This window comes from Diuraphis noxia, unplaced genomic scaffold (assembly GCF_037042655.1).
Source record: "Diuraphis noxia isolate RWA-SAM2 unplaced genomic scaffold, SU_Dnox_SAM2 contig0002, whole genome shotgun sequence".
NCBI classification, from domain to species: Eukaryota; Metazoa; Arthropoda; class Insecta; order Hemiptera; family Aphididae; genus Diuraphis; species Diuraphis noxia.
In genome coordinates this window covers 55004916-55019878 of record NW_028301712.1, presented here as the reverse complement: position 1 = coordinate 55019878, position 14963 = coordinate 55004916, and the positions used below count along the sequence as shown (strand labels likewise).

The window sequence follows — 14963 nt, the reverse complement described above, 5'->3', positions numbered from 1 at the left end:
GCGTGATCTATATTTTGTCAGCATACTCAGCATAATCTCTTTTCTATGCTCAGCATAGTCACTGACTGTCTAGTCAGCATACCAACATACCCGTGTCCCGTGCCTGCGGCCCTACACTGTTCATAAACACCGAGACAGTCAGCAGTAAAGACTAAAGTTCAGCACTCTGCACGTCAGCGCTCGTCACTCGTCACTCGTCAGTTCAGCACTTCAGCAACCAGTACTCCACTGGACAAGTTTGATTATTCTTATTCTTTATCTCTGGTAGCCGTGGCACTGTGACAGTCGTTTAGTGTATGTAGATGTAATGTGGTAGAAATATAAACTACGAAGTATCGAACTTGAAAGGTGAAACTACTTAACTAATTACTATAAAGTAAGCTATTTTTTTTGCCAAGTGTTAACCTATTTTCGACACTAACCAATTCCATGTGATTCGACTCCAGGTGGTCAGTACACTTTTGAAACACTTGGACCATTCACCACCGAAAGTACAATAATTAAATATCTGTCAGTTGAAGTAGACACTATTATTTTTTATTTTATTTCCAATTCCCACTCCAGTTCCAGATGGTTAGAATGTTGAATTGTAAATTTTCATCAATTTTAAACAGTGGGGCATGTTTGGCCATATGAGAGTTTGGTATTGTTTTATGCAGCGATCAATGATATTATATTGTAGTCTAATAGTCCTTGTACATTGATTTGGACATGAATACAATGATACATTACACTTAATTATGATGTGTTACCTATTACGCTTAGGGGTTGCTCTTTAAATGAATTGATTCCATAGAACATTTATACTTCCATCAACCAGTCTCACTTGTGTTTACTGTTTACTCACATTTGTACACTACCTCACCTGACAACTAACATTGACATTGATATAAAACGACATTTAGAAGTACAGACTTCATCACTGTTATTAACGAACTTCCTATCTCCAAATATTCTGGTATATTGTTCTGGTACTTTATGAGATTGGTTTTGATTTTTTTTCTATACCTACTCCACACATTAATTTTTGTTCCAAATATTGAACTACATATTTTCAATTTTGCTAGTTGGCATTTTTGTTTTCCATGAGAAATGTATATCTATATCAGTTATGTTTTCTTTGAAATATGAAACCACATACTCTTACCTGGTTTATAATTTTTTGAAAATTAATATGTATATACATTTAATAATTTACATTATGTCATTCTGTTTTAGTTATGTTCGTTTTAAATACATTTTTTTGTTTACCAATAATTAATATTTTTATTTTTGAATAATTAGGTTTATAACAGCAGTCATGAAGTGTTCAGATTGTGGTTCTCTGAACCTCGATTCCAGCGATGGACCAACAGTATGCATGGATTGTGGTGGAGTCATGGATGAATCTCATATTGTCTCTGAAGTCCAATTTGAAGAAACTGATCATGGATCGCGTGCTGTTGGACAGTTTTTATCATCTGATTCTCAAGCTGCTAATTTCCATAACTTTGGCAGTGCTTTCCACCATGGCATGAAGCAACCATCTCGAGAAATGACTCAAGCCAAAGCTAGGCGTGGTATACAAGTATTAAGCAACAGTCTCAACCTTAGTCCTCAAACTTTGGAAAACGCTTGCGTTTATTACAATATGGCATTGAAAAGACACTTCACTCGAGGCAGAAAGAATGCCTTAATTTATGCAGCATCTGTTTACATAGCATGCCGTATGGAAGGCACTATGCACATGCTATTAGATGTAGCTGATGCTAGTGAAGTTAATGCATTTGAGCTAGGAAAGACATACCTGAGAATGATGCAAACATTGACTCTAACAGTGCCTAGTCTTGATCCCAGTATTTTCCTTATGCGTTTCGTTAATTCTCTGGATTTTGGTGATAAAACCCATATTGTGTATACGACAGCAATGCGATTACTGCAAAGAATGATGAGAGACTCAATTCATACAGGTAAATTTATTAATAAAGCCTATTGATCATTATATCATTAATTTTACTGCATCATAGGTGTGTTCAGGAGGTATGCCATGACATCCTTTGCAGAGTTATCATAATCGTAGTGTTAGTTGTAAATGTTTCGATTAGAATCATGAACTTACATAGTTAATATTATGTTTAATACTTAATCAATTCATAATTAGATTTTATATATTTTGATAATTCTTTTCTTACACCAATATTGAGAGTTGAGATGAAATCAAATATTAATTAGATTTCATAATAACCAGAGATAGATATCTATTATCAGACTTTAAATAATAAAATAGAATGCTAATCCATAGTTATATTAGTTGAAGTCAAATTGTTTCTGTTATTACTAAACACATTATTTACTGTAAAAATTATTTAATTATGCATAAATATGAATAACAGCTTATGAGGAAGAGAATGTAATTCAATTTACGTTAAAATTATCTCTAATTTTTTGTCTCATATTTTAGGTAGAAGACCGTCAAGTTTATGTGGTGCAGCTTTATTGATTTCGGGGCGTATGCACGATTTTAATCGTACAACTGATGACATTATTAAAGTTGTTCACTGTCACCATGCCACTCTGAAGAAACGGTTACTGGAATTTAAAGATACACCTTCTAGTATGTTGTCAATTGAAGAGTTTATGACTGTTGACTTGGAGGAAACCCACGATCCTCCATCCTATCGAGTTGCCCGTGCTAGAGACAAAGAGCGCATAGACAAATTTTTTGAAGCTAATGATAGTGAAAAAGTGATTGATGAAGTAAAAACTGCGATTGAAAAAGAACTAAGTAAGAAAAAAAATACTTCAGTCTTAGGTGTCAACTTAGTTGAAATTGCAGCAGCAGCATCCCCTGAACCTGGAAGCAGTTGCAAACCTGTCAGTGTAGGGCCTTCCTTAGAAATTATGGGCTTATCTGAAAGTAAACGATCTTATGAAGAAGATGACGAAGAGGATTCATTGTGTGATGTTGTAATAGATGAAGATGAAATAGATTCTTATATTCTGTCTAAAGAAAGCCATCAAATCAAAAGAAATATGTGGATGAAAATGCATGGTACTGCTTTCAGAAAGATGCAATTGAGTAGGGAAGAAAGAGCTAAAAACCCAAAAGTTATCAAAGCTAAAGAAAAAAAAGCCAAAAATGCATTACGAACACCAGCAAAGACGGCAGCTGAAGCTGTGGAACGAGTATTGAAAAAGAAAAAATTATCATCAAAAATTAACTATGATATACTTGACAATCTTGACAGTTTTGTTAATTCTGATTCCTCATCTTTACCTGGACTATAACTTGATTTATTTTATAGTAATATAACTTATAAATTAAAATTTGTTATATTATTTAGTTCCTTTATAAATTAGGCATGTACATATAATTTTTTAAGAATGTATATATTTATTTATGATATTGTTTTAAAATAATGTACTTTAAAACCGAAAAGAACTAGATGAGTTAATACTGCACTTAATAGTATCACAAACTCTAATATTTTCTTTACAACAAGCATTTATTTAAAAAAAAAGCTTTTCGTCTAATTACATTCTATTTGTTACAAACTCAATTTGTTTTACTTTATTAAATTTATTTGTTTTAATTGAGTTTATATTATTCATGATATTTTTTATTATATTTACTGTATACAAGACTAAATAAGACCTAATTAACATTTTTCTTTTGTCCCATTCCTGAGTTGAGGTAAAAATAACCATGGAAAATGTCCACTTACAAAAAGTAGATCTATTGGAAATAAATTAGGAAAATAAAAGTGAAAGTTTCTACGGATGAAGCTGAATAGGCTTAGAATGTTTAGATGCTGTAGGAGAATCAAATATCAATTAGCAGAAAAAAAGATTGTACAAACTGTTACCATGGAAAACGTTAACTAGATTTATAAGTTTTTTATGTAGGTATAAAATACGAGCGTAAAAAGTGTAATAGTTTATAGTTTTTTTAACATCAGTAAGTCGAAATATTATAAAGATGTGATTAATTTGTTTTTAATTTTATAAGGTATGTACTGTATTATTTCATTATTTTTTGGTACCTAAAATTACTTAATAACTACTATAATGAATATACTATATATTTAATGATATTTAATCTTCCCCATAGACAAAAACTTCTAACCTGAACTTTTTTTAAACTAGATTCCACATGCTTGTCAAAGGATCTGTAGTCAAAATGTTATGAACATACTGTATTATTAATATCATGCTATCTTTGGCTTTCAGTCTTGACACTAGACAGTACAGAATCATAGATAATACAAATCAGCTGTGCAGATAAAAGTATTCTATAGTAGTGATTTATAATATTTTTTACACTACAGTCACTTATTTCCAACCTTTTTTTTAGCTTAGGCTAGAACTCAGCTGTTCCCAAACTTTGTTCCACAGTGCCCATTTTTTAACTTAATTCAGCTGCTGTGAATACCATAGAAGACAGGACAGAAAAATACTTATTTATAACTAATTTTATTAAACCTAATACACTAATATAAATTCTTTATTCTAACCTTGTCATATTAAATATAAAAATATTACTAATGAAAAAAATCACAATCGGTTTTTAATTAATGTGATGTATGTTGTTTTTGAGTCTCATTACCTTTTGGGTCAGTAAAAATGCCACGATTTTCTTCATCAGCATGACAGCATCTTTTCCAGTAGGAAAATTAATCTCTGTACTAGACTTATATAAATTATATTTTATACAATTAATTTATTATTTGAATGCATACACAGTGAAACTTTCATATTATTGAAATGACGTGAGTAACAAAACAACATTTTGTATTACAGAGAAATTAACAGAAATTAATTAATTTGGTTCACAAACAATATCTCGCTAAAATTTTGCGGCTAAATGAAAATGTATTGTTTGTAAGTTTTACTGTAATAGAATAAATAATAATTATTGGGAATTATATTTTTATTTCTATAAGTAAAAGTTTTTCACTTTTTAGTATCTAAGAAATCATAATATTCGATATTCCAAGTTACTGATAATGAAATCATAATATACAGAGAAATGTTCAAATGTCAAATGTGTGATAGAATTAGAAACCTACAATAGTGTTGAGGCCTCGATATTCATCCTGACTATTGGCTTGAATGTTATAGAGTATGGTCAAGTATGAATGTTTTTTTTATCTTAAATATTGGTAATAGTATTTTCTAACTATGGAAACATATTTTCGTAAACGTAAGTACAAAAAATAATTTTTTTATAAATAGGCTGAGGTTTTTGAATAAAACTTTTATTTTTGAATACATAAATGACCTTGCAGCTATTATTGTAATTAATGATACTAATACTGTATTACTTTATACCTATTAATTAGTTTTCTGGTATTTTTTTTTTAAATCAACGATTTTGTTCTTGTATTGTATTACATAATATCATTGACTACTCTTAATACTTAAATTTGGAAGAGGGAGTCGATTTTCTAAATATATATTTCGCTAGTTCATAAAAATTGAAAATTATATTTTAAATTTGAGTACCGCCTTACTTATAACACATTCGCTTATCTACTTCCTGATCTCAGTGGCAGTCAAATGATTTTATCCTGGCGATATAGCTGATGATTTTCTAACATACATTATCTAATTATTAAAAGTATAATTTATGTTTATGTTAAACATTTAAAAAAGGCTGTCTCTCTTATTCCCCTTAGACCCTGGACCTGATACCTATTTATGAGAAAGGGTGTTTTACGATTACATTAACATAAATTACTTTCAAGTTTAAATGAAAAACTCCAAGTCTCGTAGAATTGTTAGATTTTGAAGTTTGATTTTTTTTTTTTATTACCCAAGCGGAAGAATTAACAGCCCAAATTGAACTTAGATTTTTCATTGTATTTTATATATAATGGTAGATACCGATAAAATACCTAATTTGTAAAAAAAGTTTAACATTAATTTTTTAAACTTTTAAATACATACATAATATTATTAATCTTATTGGAATCATAATTTTGAAGAACTGAGTTCACTGTAAGCCTGTAAGCTTTAGAACATTTGCCTTTATTAAATAATGAAATAATAATCAAATTTGGTTAATAATACACAGTGGATGGCGTGTACAGAAGAAAAGGTTAACAATATATATATCTTCTAGTCTTGACTATTTTTTTTTTTTTTTTGTAAGGAGAACCCGCGGCAACATAGGCCATTGGGTGTGGGGTAGTACGGTAGGGGTTATTTTTGTATATTTGTTTATAGGCTTTTAAGTGGGTAGGGTTGAGTTATAACACGTGTTTGTGTATGTGTGGCAAGGATATATTGCTAAAAATCCCGGGTGGTCATTAGATTTTGAAGTTTGATTTTTTTTTATAAGCGGAAGGCTTAACAGCCCAAATTGAACTTAGATTTTTCATTTTATTTTATATATAAGGATAGATAATCAAATTTGGTTAATAATACACAGTGGATGGCGTGTACTGAAGAAAAGGTTAACAATATATATATCCTCTAGAGTCTTGAAAATTTATAAATTGAAAATTCCAACTTCCAAGCATGTATTCAGGATCAATTTTCGATGGGAGGGGAAGGGTAAAATATTTTAAGTCCGTCTTCCGACAAGATTGCGATACTTAACATATTATAAATATATAAATACTTAAAAAAATTCTGGGGGGGTTAAACCCCTAAATCCCCCCCCCTGTATACGGGCCTGATAAATTTCATTATTTATATCTTTATTATTATAATATTTTCATTAACATAATTAATTACAATTTATTATTAGTTATTCCCCCTCCCACCATACTACACCCACATTTTGAATATTTTTTGGAGCTGGGCTCGCTACTGATTCTAGAGGACAGGATCATTATTTCTAAAGAGATTTTTTGAGAGAAAAATTACATCAGCAACATAAGGAAAATTGGTAATTCAATGTGGTTCGTATGGTTAAGATGCGCAAAAATATTTTTATTTCGTTGTTCAATCTTGCGTTTAAATCATTTATTGAAATTAAATAAATAGTTAAATAAATTCATTATTATTTCTAAATGACAAAATTGTCAAGCATGAAATTGAAACTTGAAGATATGTAATATTTAGTACACTTACTTTGAAAAAATAGCTCCTTTTCAAAAACACTCAATATTCACGTCAACACACACAAATGTGATTTATACCACAGTAAATTATTTTAACTCAGAAGTCAGAACAGTAAAATGTATTTAAATTATTATATACCACTATAACTACTATAACTCAAGAGTGTAGTAAAAATCAGAATCTCAGGCAATGAGATTAATTCATGAATTCATGATGATTTTCCAAGTATTGTTTTTGAAATTTGTACTGCAATCGCCCACCGCTAAATCAAAAACACGTAAAATACAATTTGTGATGGCCAGAAGCAACAGGTCTCATCAGCTTCATAAAAATATTAATTTTTGTCGATATTTCGTTAAGTCATTTGCATGAATTTTCCAAGCCTAGTCAGGTACATAAAAGATGCCATTTATAATAATAAATAATACTATGCTAATAATCAATAGCTTATGGCACAAACGTATTAGAGTAGGACAGCAGGTATCAATGTACCTATCATAATTCATAGACACAAATATTATATGTCTACGATAGAGATATTATTATTACTCTTTTTCTCGATAATTGTAAATCTGTTATATTTTTAACTACCTACCTTTTTTTTTAAATAAAAAGTTATTATCAAATATCCATAAGCTATTATATTAGTTTAGGTTGGGTAGGTACAGAATAAATTTCGTGGTTTTAGGTCTATGGTTATTATGTTATTTTCTTGATAAAAAATAATATTTATTATTTGTTTTGTTATTATTATTACTATTGTTATCAATAATATTTGTATCTGGTACTCTGGTACTTTTGTGAATGCTGTATTTATAATTAAGTTTTATAATTATTTTAAGTATGTCTCTTGAAGTTTTTAACGAATTCCGTAAATAATGAATTTAATCATAATAAAAAATGTATTAAAAGTAGTGTTCATAGTTTTTGTAGTTCAAACTGTATTTGTCCACTGTGACAAATCAGTTTGCCAAGGAAATCATGAAGTCAATAAACAGTGAGTAAATAATGAAGACAGTGTTGATAATTTTATAATTATATAAATATTATATGCATGACAGATTTATATTCATAAGTACATTAGATGGAAAACTTAAAGCAATAAATACTGCTGACGGAGGAACTGAAGCTTGGGAATTGTCAACTGAGCCAGGAGCATTGTTATCTTCTAATATTGGCCAACCAGAGGTAAAAAAAAAAAGGAGAATGGATTAATAAACAAGCTAAAATGATTTATTATGTGTGTAAAAACATATGCGGTATTAGATAGTGAACAGTTCAATAGTGTGCCGCACTACGCTGTAGATTGATATAATTCCTACTAAAAAAATGAAAATTATTAACGCCTGAGTATATTATTTATTAATTTAAAATCGTTTTTTTTGAAGTTATCAAATAATGGCCATTGGGTTCGGATGATTCCATCGTTGAGTGGTGGTTTGTATATATTTGATGGTGAAAATCTTGATCGTCTACCATTTACAGTTGATTCTTTATTAAAGTCATATTTTCCATACTATGATGGTTTATCAATGTCTGGTATGTTTTTTTTTTTAAATATGTTTAGTGATTAAACAATTAATTTAACTAGACATTTTTATTTATTATTAAAGGTGGGAAGATAAGTCGAACATATGGTGTTGATATGAGTACTGGTCAATTATTATATAAATGTGATATGGATCAGTGTATTAATATTCCAAGTAATAGTTTTACGAACATAAGAGGAAATATTTTGATTTTACAGAGACAAACACAAACTATCCGAGCATCAGACATTCTTACTGGAATAGAAAGGTAGAGTTTTAGTTATAGTTTTAACTTATAATTAACTTACAATTTTCTGAATCACAGTGTAATATTTATCTTCTCTTTAATTTAAATTTTACTGGATCTTGCTTATTAATAATGTTTGTGCTTAAAATGCTTAATAAATTTGTTATAGAACACACATTTTCTTTTCCGATACAATTATAATTACTCATAGATTAAGTGGTATCAAAATATTTTTAAATCATTTAGGTAGAAAATATTTTTAGATTTTCACTACCCAACATTATACTTGCTGCATATTAAAAGAAAAGAAAATGTTTTTACAATAATACAATATGTATACTTATATACTTGAAATTTATTATATTTATACATTTATTAGATTATACTATAATAGTTTATAACTTATACGTAACTTAATGTTTTTTACCTTGGTCAGAACATGTACCACCCTTATTTTTAACTAATTTGAAACATATTGATCTGCATACACTTTTGATCTATTGAGTCTGTGCTTTTGTAACTGAATCAACAAATTTTGACTGTGGTAAACACAATGCATTTAACCAGATTGAGTGATCCCATTATAAGTAGACCATCCATCAAAGTGTATAATACAATCATTTCAGTTTTAATGATTTCTTGCAAAGTTTCCTTATCCTGCCTTTCTACGACAAAACCGTAACTATCAAAAAGAATCTTATGCTTGTGTAAAAACTGACCAGCTGCAGGTAGACTACATCCTATAGTGACTGGTAGAGCGCATTTGTTGGTAGATTGAATACTATATAATAGCCATTTCTTCTACTCGAGATTCATGTTTCGTACCACTTGTATGACATTTCTAATATTTTTCATTTATAGTCTATTGTAGTACAATTGTATTTTTAAATGTTTTAGGTGGAATTTTAGTGTTGGGTTACATGACATAAAAGTAATTATGGATTTAAATAATAATAATTGTCATACCACAAATCCTAGTATCAAACTTGATTTCAAAATAAATATTCCTAAAGGAGTTGTAACAGCAGTAGCGTTTGACCAGCCTCAAGAAATTGTTTGGACTCATAAAGTATTTATTTATTTTTTATAAATTTTTATAAATTTATGCAAATTTAAAATTTAATTTTTAGTCAAAGTCCCCCATTGTAAATGTTTGGAAATTTGAACATGGAAAAATCGAATCAATTGATTTATTTAAACAAGATCACAATGTAAATTCTATAGATCCTTTAATTTATCTTGGGATGCATAAAAAACAAGTAAAAACATTTATATAAATTTAACTGACTATAATTTTATTAATTATTAGGTACTAAAATTGAGTTGTACATAATATGTATATTAAATGATAATGTATATTTAATGTATGTATGTATGTTTAAACATTTTTTAAACATCAAAAACAAGATACAACTTATGATTCACTTTTGGTTCATTAGATTTCAATTATACAATTTTACAAAACTATTGTGTAATTTAAAATTAGTATAGTAATATGACTAATAATATTACTTAATTATTACATGTTAATTAATTAACTCTATATAGCTGTATATTCAAGAAAATGATAAAATTTTTACAATTAACCCAACTTCATATCAACAATCATTAATTGGAGAGGATGAAATGAATAAATCTAGGATTCCTTGGAAACCAATTTCTAGTAAGTTTTAAAATTAAAATAACTTAACGAGTGTATTCTAAAATGTATTAAATTAAAAAATTGATTTTTGATTTTGTATATTTTTTAATGCATTGATGTATATAAATTTCATTAATTTTATTCTTTTCAAATTTGGCATCTAAAATAATAACTATTTGTTACAATATAACAGTTACATTGATCTAAATTTTCAAATTTTAACTGGACAAGCAATAAATAATACCTTGTTTTAAAATAACAATAATATTTTTAATAAGTATCAATCATTGTAAAAATTGATAGCAATTTGAAAATGTTACAAATAATAAATATTCCTGTTGTAAATATTGAAATATTAAAATGCAAATGAAATCACTGATTATGCCAGATAGTTAAAGTAGTTATAACTTTTTTTAGAAGGAAAATTCTAGCTAATTGTTTAATTGTTATTACTTTAAAGGTCAATTAATTTCGAAAAATCCTTCAGCTGTACAAACTACTGATGACGTATCTAAGATTACAGCTATATCAGTACTATATGCATCAGAGTACATCAATGGTAATATATTTAAATTCTGAATACATTTCATAAATTCAATTTTTTTTTTTTTTTAGGTAATGGTTTTTATCTTAACGGCCCACAAAAACCAAAAAGATTAACAAATGAAAATAAGTATAAAAGTTTTAATCGTGAAAATGAAAACAATCACAAAAGTATTATTCAATATGAAGAAGAACTTGAAATGCCAGTTGAAATAATTATTGTTTCGTTATGGTATTGGTGGAAAGAAGTATTATTTATAAGTGTTATAACTGCCATTTTGATAAATATCTTCATCCCGTCTCGTTTAGCACGAATAATTACTTTTATTTACAATCGTTCGGTAAGTTTGAGCATTATTTAGCAAAAATACATACCAAGCTTTTTTATTTACAAAATAAATAATTGTGTAATTTCTACTATCAGGAAAAAAATGAAGGTGTTGAAAAAATTGTTGAACTAATTGAAAGCAATAAAGATTGTTGTAAAGACTCTGGTGTTGAAATTTCATTAGACAGTATTGTCCAAAAACAATTGCAACCAATAGTAGAGTTTAAATCACGATATTTACAAGATTTTGAACCGATCCATTGCTTAGGAAAAGGAGGTTTTGGGATTGTATTTGAGGCTCGAAATAAAATTGATGACTGCCACTATGCTATTAAAAGGATACCTTTACCATCACAGTAAGATAAAAGTACAGATTATTATAATCAATAAACTACATCAGGAGTTGGCAGTCCTATGTATCAGTTTGTGGCCTACGAGTCAAATTTAAAATTTTTATAAAAAATGAATACTGCAAACTAAAATATTGTTTGTTTAGATATATTGTTAAGTCGATAGACCATACTGTTATGAACTTAAATAAACTAAATTTGATAGGACTGAACATTTTGCTTAAAATAAAATAAGATATTTTCAAATTGTGGTCCACAAAAAATTGTATATATATTTTTTTGGCCCTTTACATCAAAAAGGTTGCTGGCCCCTGATCTATATGGTAGTTTATCAAAATAACCTTTTAGTAATTAATAAAAAATACTTAATAGGTACCGTGAGTGCAGAAACTATGTTTATAATTTTATTTATTTATATTAGAGAAGAATCTCGGAATCGTGTACTTCGTGAAGTAAAAGCATTAGCAAAGTTAGATCATCAACATATTGTACGGTATTTCAATACTTGGCTTGAAGAACCTCCAAGGGGTTGGCAAGAAAAACACGATGATGATTGGTTGCAAAATTCTGGGTAAATAAAAATAAAATTAATTATTTCATATTTTGAACAGAGTATATAAATAGCCTAGTCTTATACTTAAGATTAGTTAAATTGTTTGAAATTGACATAATCATACTATGTTTACTTGTACTATAATATTGTTTGTTTTCTAGTGATATGGACACGAGTAGCAAAATAACAACTAGTGAAAAACAAGTTACTAATCTTTGTCAAAACAAACATCATGTTCGAGCAAAAAGTTTGTCAACAATGATAATGCTTCCAGAAAGCAGTGAAGAATTATCTGACATTTTAAATAACCCTCATGCATTACGATCATATAATGATAAAAGTGATTCATCTTTTATTGTTTTTGACAATAAAATAACAGACACTAATGAAGATTGCATATTAGACATGAGTTCAGATAACTTAACTAAGGGTAGTAAACGGCGGAGGTATAAATCAGAGTGTGATACAACAAGTAATGCTCACAGTGATCGAAAGGCAACTAGACATTACTTATATATACAAATGCAACTCTGTCATAAAAATAGTTTAAGAGAATGGTTAAAAGATAATACTAAAAATCGAAATATGAAGTATATTTTAAATATTTTTAGCCAAATTATACAAGCTGTTGAATATGTTCATTTGCAAGGATTAATACATAGGGATTTAAAAGTATGAAAAATTATTGATTATTTTAGTTATTAGCTATAACATTTTGTTTAATTTATAGTATTTAGTATCTTTTGGTATTTACTATCAAATAAGACTATAATTTTATATGAAACAGAAAATTGTATACAATTTAAAATTTATTTATTTATTTATTTAGTAATTTTTCTGATGTAATATTTTATTATTCAGCAATTAATTTTTTAAAAGTTTAAAATTTTTTTAAGTTTTTTAATTTAATCAATGCAAATTAATTTACCTATTAAATTAATTTTAACTTATGTAAGTAATCATCATATTGTGTTAAAATTGTTATATTTATATTTATTTTGAAATTGTATCTACATTATCTGAGACTTCATGTTTTAGACATTTTTATAGATCAATAATTCTGATGAATAACTAAAAATAATTTATTTAGGCATGGTTATCAAAATTTTATTTCTATTTTAAACCATAAACTTAAGCCTATATTGTATTATAATATGATTATTAATTTAATAATTTAGTATAATTTATTTTATTTTAGCCTTCAAATATATTCTTTTCATTAGATGGCCAAATCAAAATAGGTGATTTCGGTTTAGTTACAGAAATGATAGAATCTGATGAAGGGATTACTATACACAATAATAAAAAAAAATGGTTAAATGAACAACACACTGATCGAGTTGGTACCCAATTGTATATGAGTCCAGAACAGGTAAATAATGTAAAAGTAATTTAACGATACCTAATAATTTATAAAAATATATTACAGATATCTGGAAAGCCATATAATTATAAAGTTGATATATACTCCCTTGGAGTTATATTCTTTGAATTGCTCAATCCTTTTACTACTGAAATGGAAAGGTACCAAACATTAACTCAACTTAGAAATTATATTTTTCCTTCTCATTTTTTGAAAAATTTTAAAAATGAAGTAAGTAAATATATTTAAAAAAATATATGTTAATTATAAAATGTTTATCACAATTTTTTTTTTTAGTATGATTTGTTGTGTTTAATGTTATCACCAGATCCAACATTACGCCCGACTACATTTGGTATTAGATCTAGACTACCATTGAGTTTCCCTGATTCAAATTTAGATTCTTCATTAATTGATAGCAATTATGAGTTTGAATTACATAACAGAAAAAGTAGTAGTATAAAAGTGTCAAAAAACTAATACAAGATATGTGTTTTATAATTTATTTTGGTAAAATATTTTTTTCATTTATTAACTTAAAAATGAATAATATATTATGTTAGTTACCTAAACTATTTATTTTTAAACAAATATACTTTAAATTTAATTTTTATTAATTACTATTAATTAATTAAGACTGTAAAAATATGTTAATAATCTAAAAAATGACTTAAATTAATCATTGATAAAATACCTATTATTTGTTACTTATATTATGATTGTAATATAAATTTAAAAGTTATTTTTATTTTAGTATTAAATATTAATAAAACTAGCGTTGGTTGTACATTTTCCCTAAAATATCCACAGATTTTGGCCTAATCACTCCTAATTAATTAAACATACCTAGTAAAAAAAACTAAAATGTTCCTTACTCAAAAATTCAACTTAATTATCTAAATATCTTATTTCCCTATTTTATGTAGATATTATATCATTTTCTTAATCTTAAACCTTAAACTATCTTTCCTCATACAGGCTAATCTCCTTCAAATGTTCTCATTATTATTTTAAAAATTCTTATTAAATTATATCTTACCTACAGTTGAAGATGCAATAACTAACTCCTACCATCTTACAAATTCTTTTATTTGCATTTAATGACTCCCTTTAAACAAATTTAATAAAATTAAGTATTATACATTACTTATCTAAATTCTATTACAAATGTTTCAATAACTATTAACCGTCTATCTTACCATTCTAATGCACTATTATCACTCAATGCTCACCAGGAATTATACCAGTCAGCCAAAAAAAAAAAAAAGAATTAATAAACAAATAGCAATAATGTCATAACTCTTGACCTGTTTATCTTAACTTCCTTTAATAAATAAATAAATACAAATATACATCAT

General features: G+C 27.3%; 2 protein-coding genes across 3 annotated transcripts; both read left to right on the top strand.

Moving 5' to 3' along the window:
• On the top strand, positions 1 to 3572 carry Brf (Brf RNA polymerase III subunit). Of its 2 annotated transcripts, none has more exons than XM_015509375.2 (3): positions 1 to 376; positions 1285 to 1949; positions 2441 to 3572. In XM_015509375.2, exons 2-3 carry the CDS (start codon positions 1301 to 1303, stop codon positions 3265 to 3267), a joined length of 1476 nt encoding a protein of 491 aa, XP_015364861.1. In that variant the 5' UTR covers positions 1 to 376; positions 1285 to 1300; the 3' UTR covers positions 3268 to 3572. The 2 variants fall into 2 exon arrangements, with proteins under 2 accessions (XP_015364861.1, XP_015364862.1); XM_015509376.2 differs by having other exon boundaries at positions 2 to 348.
• Positions 3573 to 7819: 4247 nt separating this feature from the next.
• PEK (pancreatic eIF-2alpha kinase) lies at positions 7820 to 14353 on the top strand. Its single transcript, XM_089219147.1, has 15 exons — positions 7820 to 8047; positions 8112 to 8238; positions 8439 to 8589; positions 8664 to 8847; positions 9724 to 9895; positions 9957 to 10085; positions 10375 to 10489; positions 10929 to 11027; positions 11084 to 11352; positions 11436 to 11695; positions 12111 to 12260; positions 12404 to 12914; positions 13441 to 13614; positions 13672 to 13836; positions 13903 to 14353. The coding sequence occupies exons 1-15, from the start codon at positions 7929 to 7931 to the stop codon at positions 14083 to 14085; spliced, it is 2808 nt and encodes a 935-aa protein (XP_089075273.1). The 5' UTR covers positions 7820 to 7928; the 3' UTR covers positions 14086 to 14353.
• Positions 14354 to 14963: the final 610 nt, after the last annotated feature.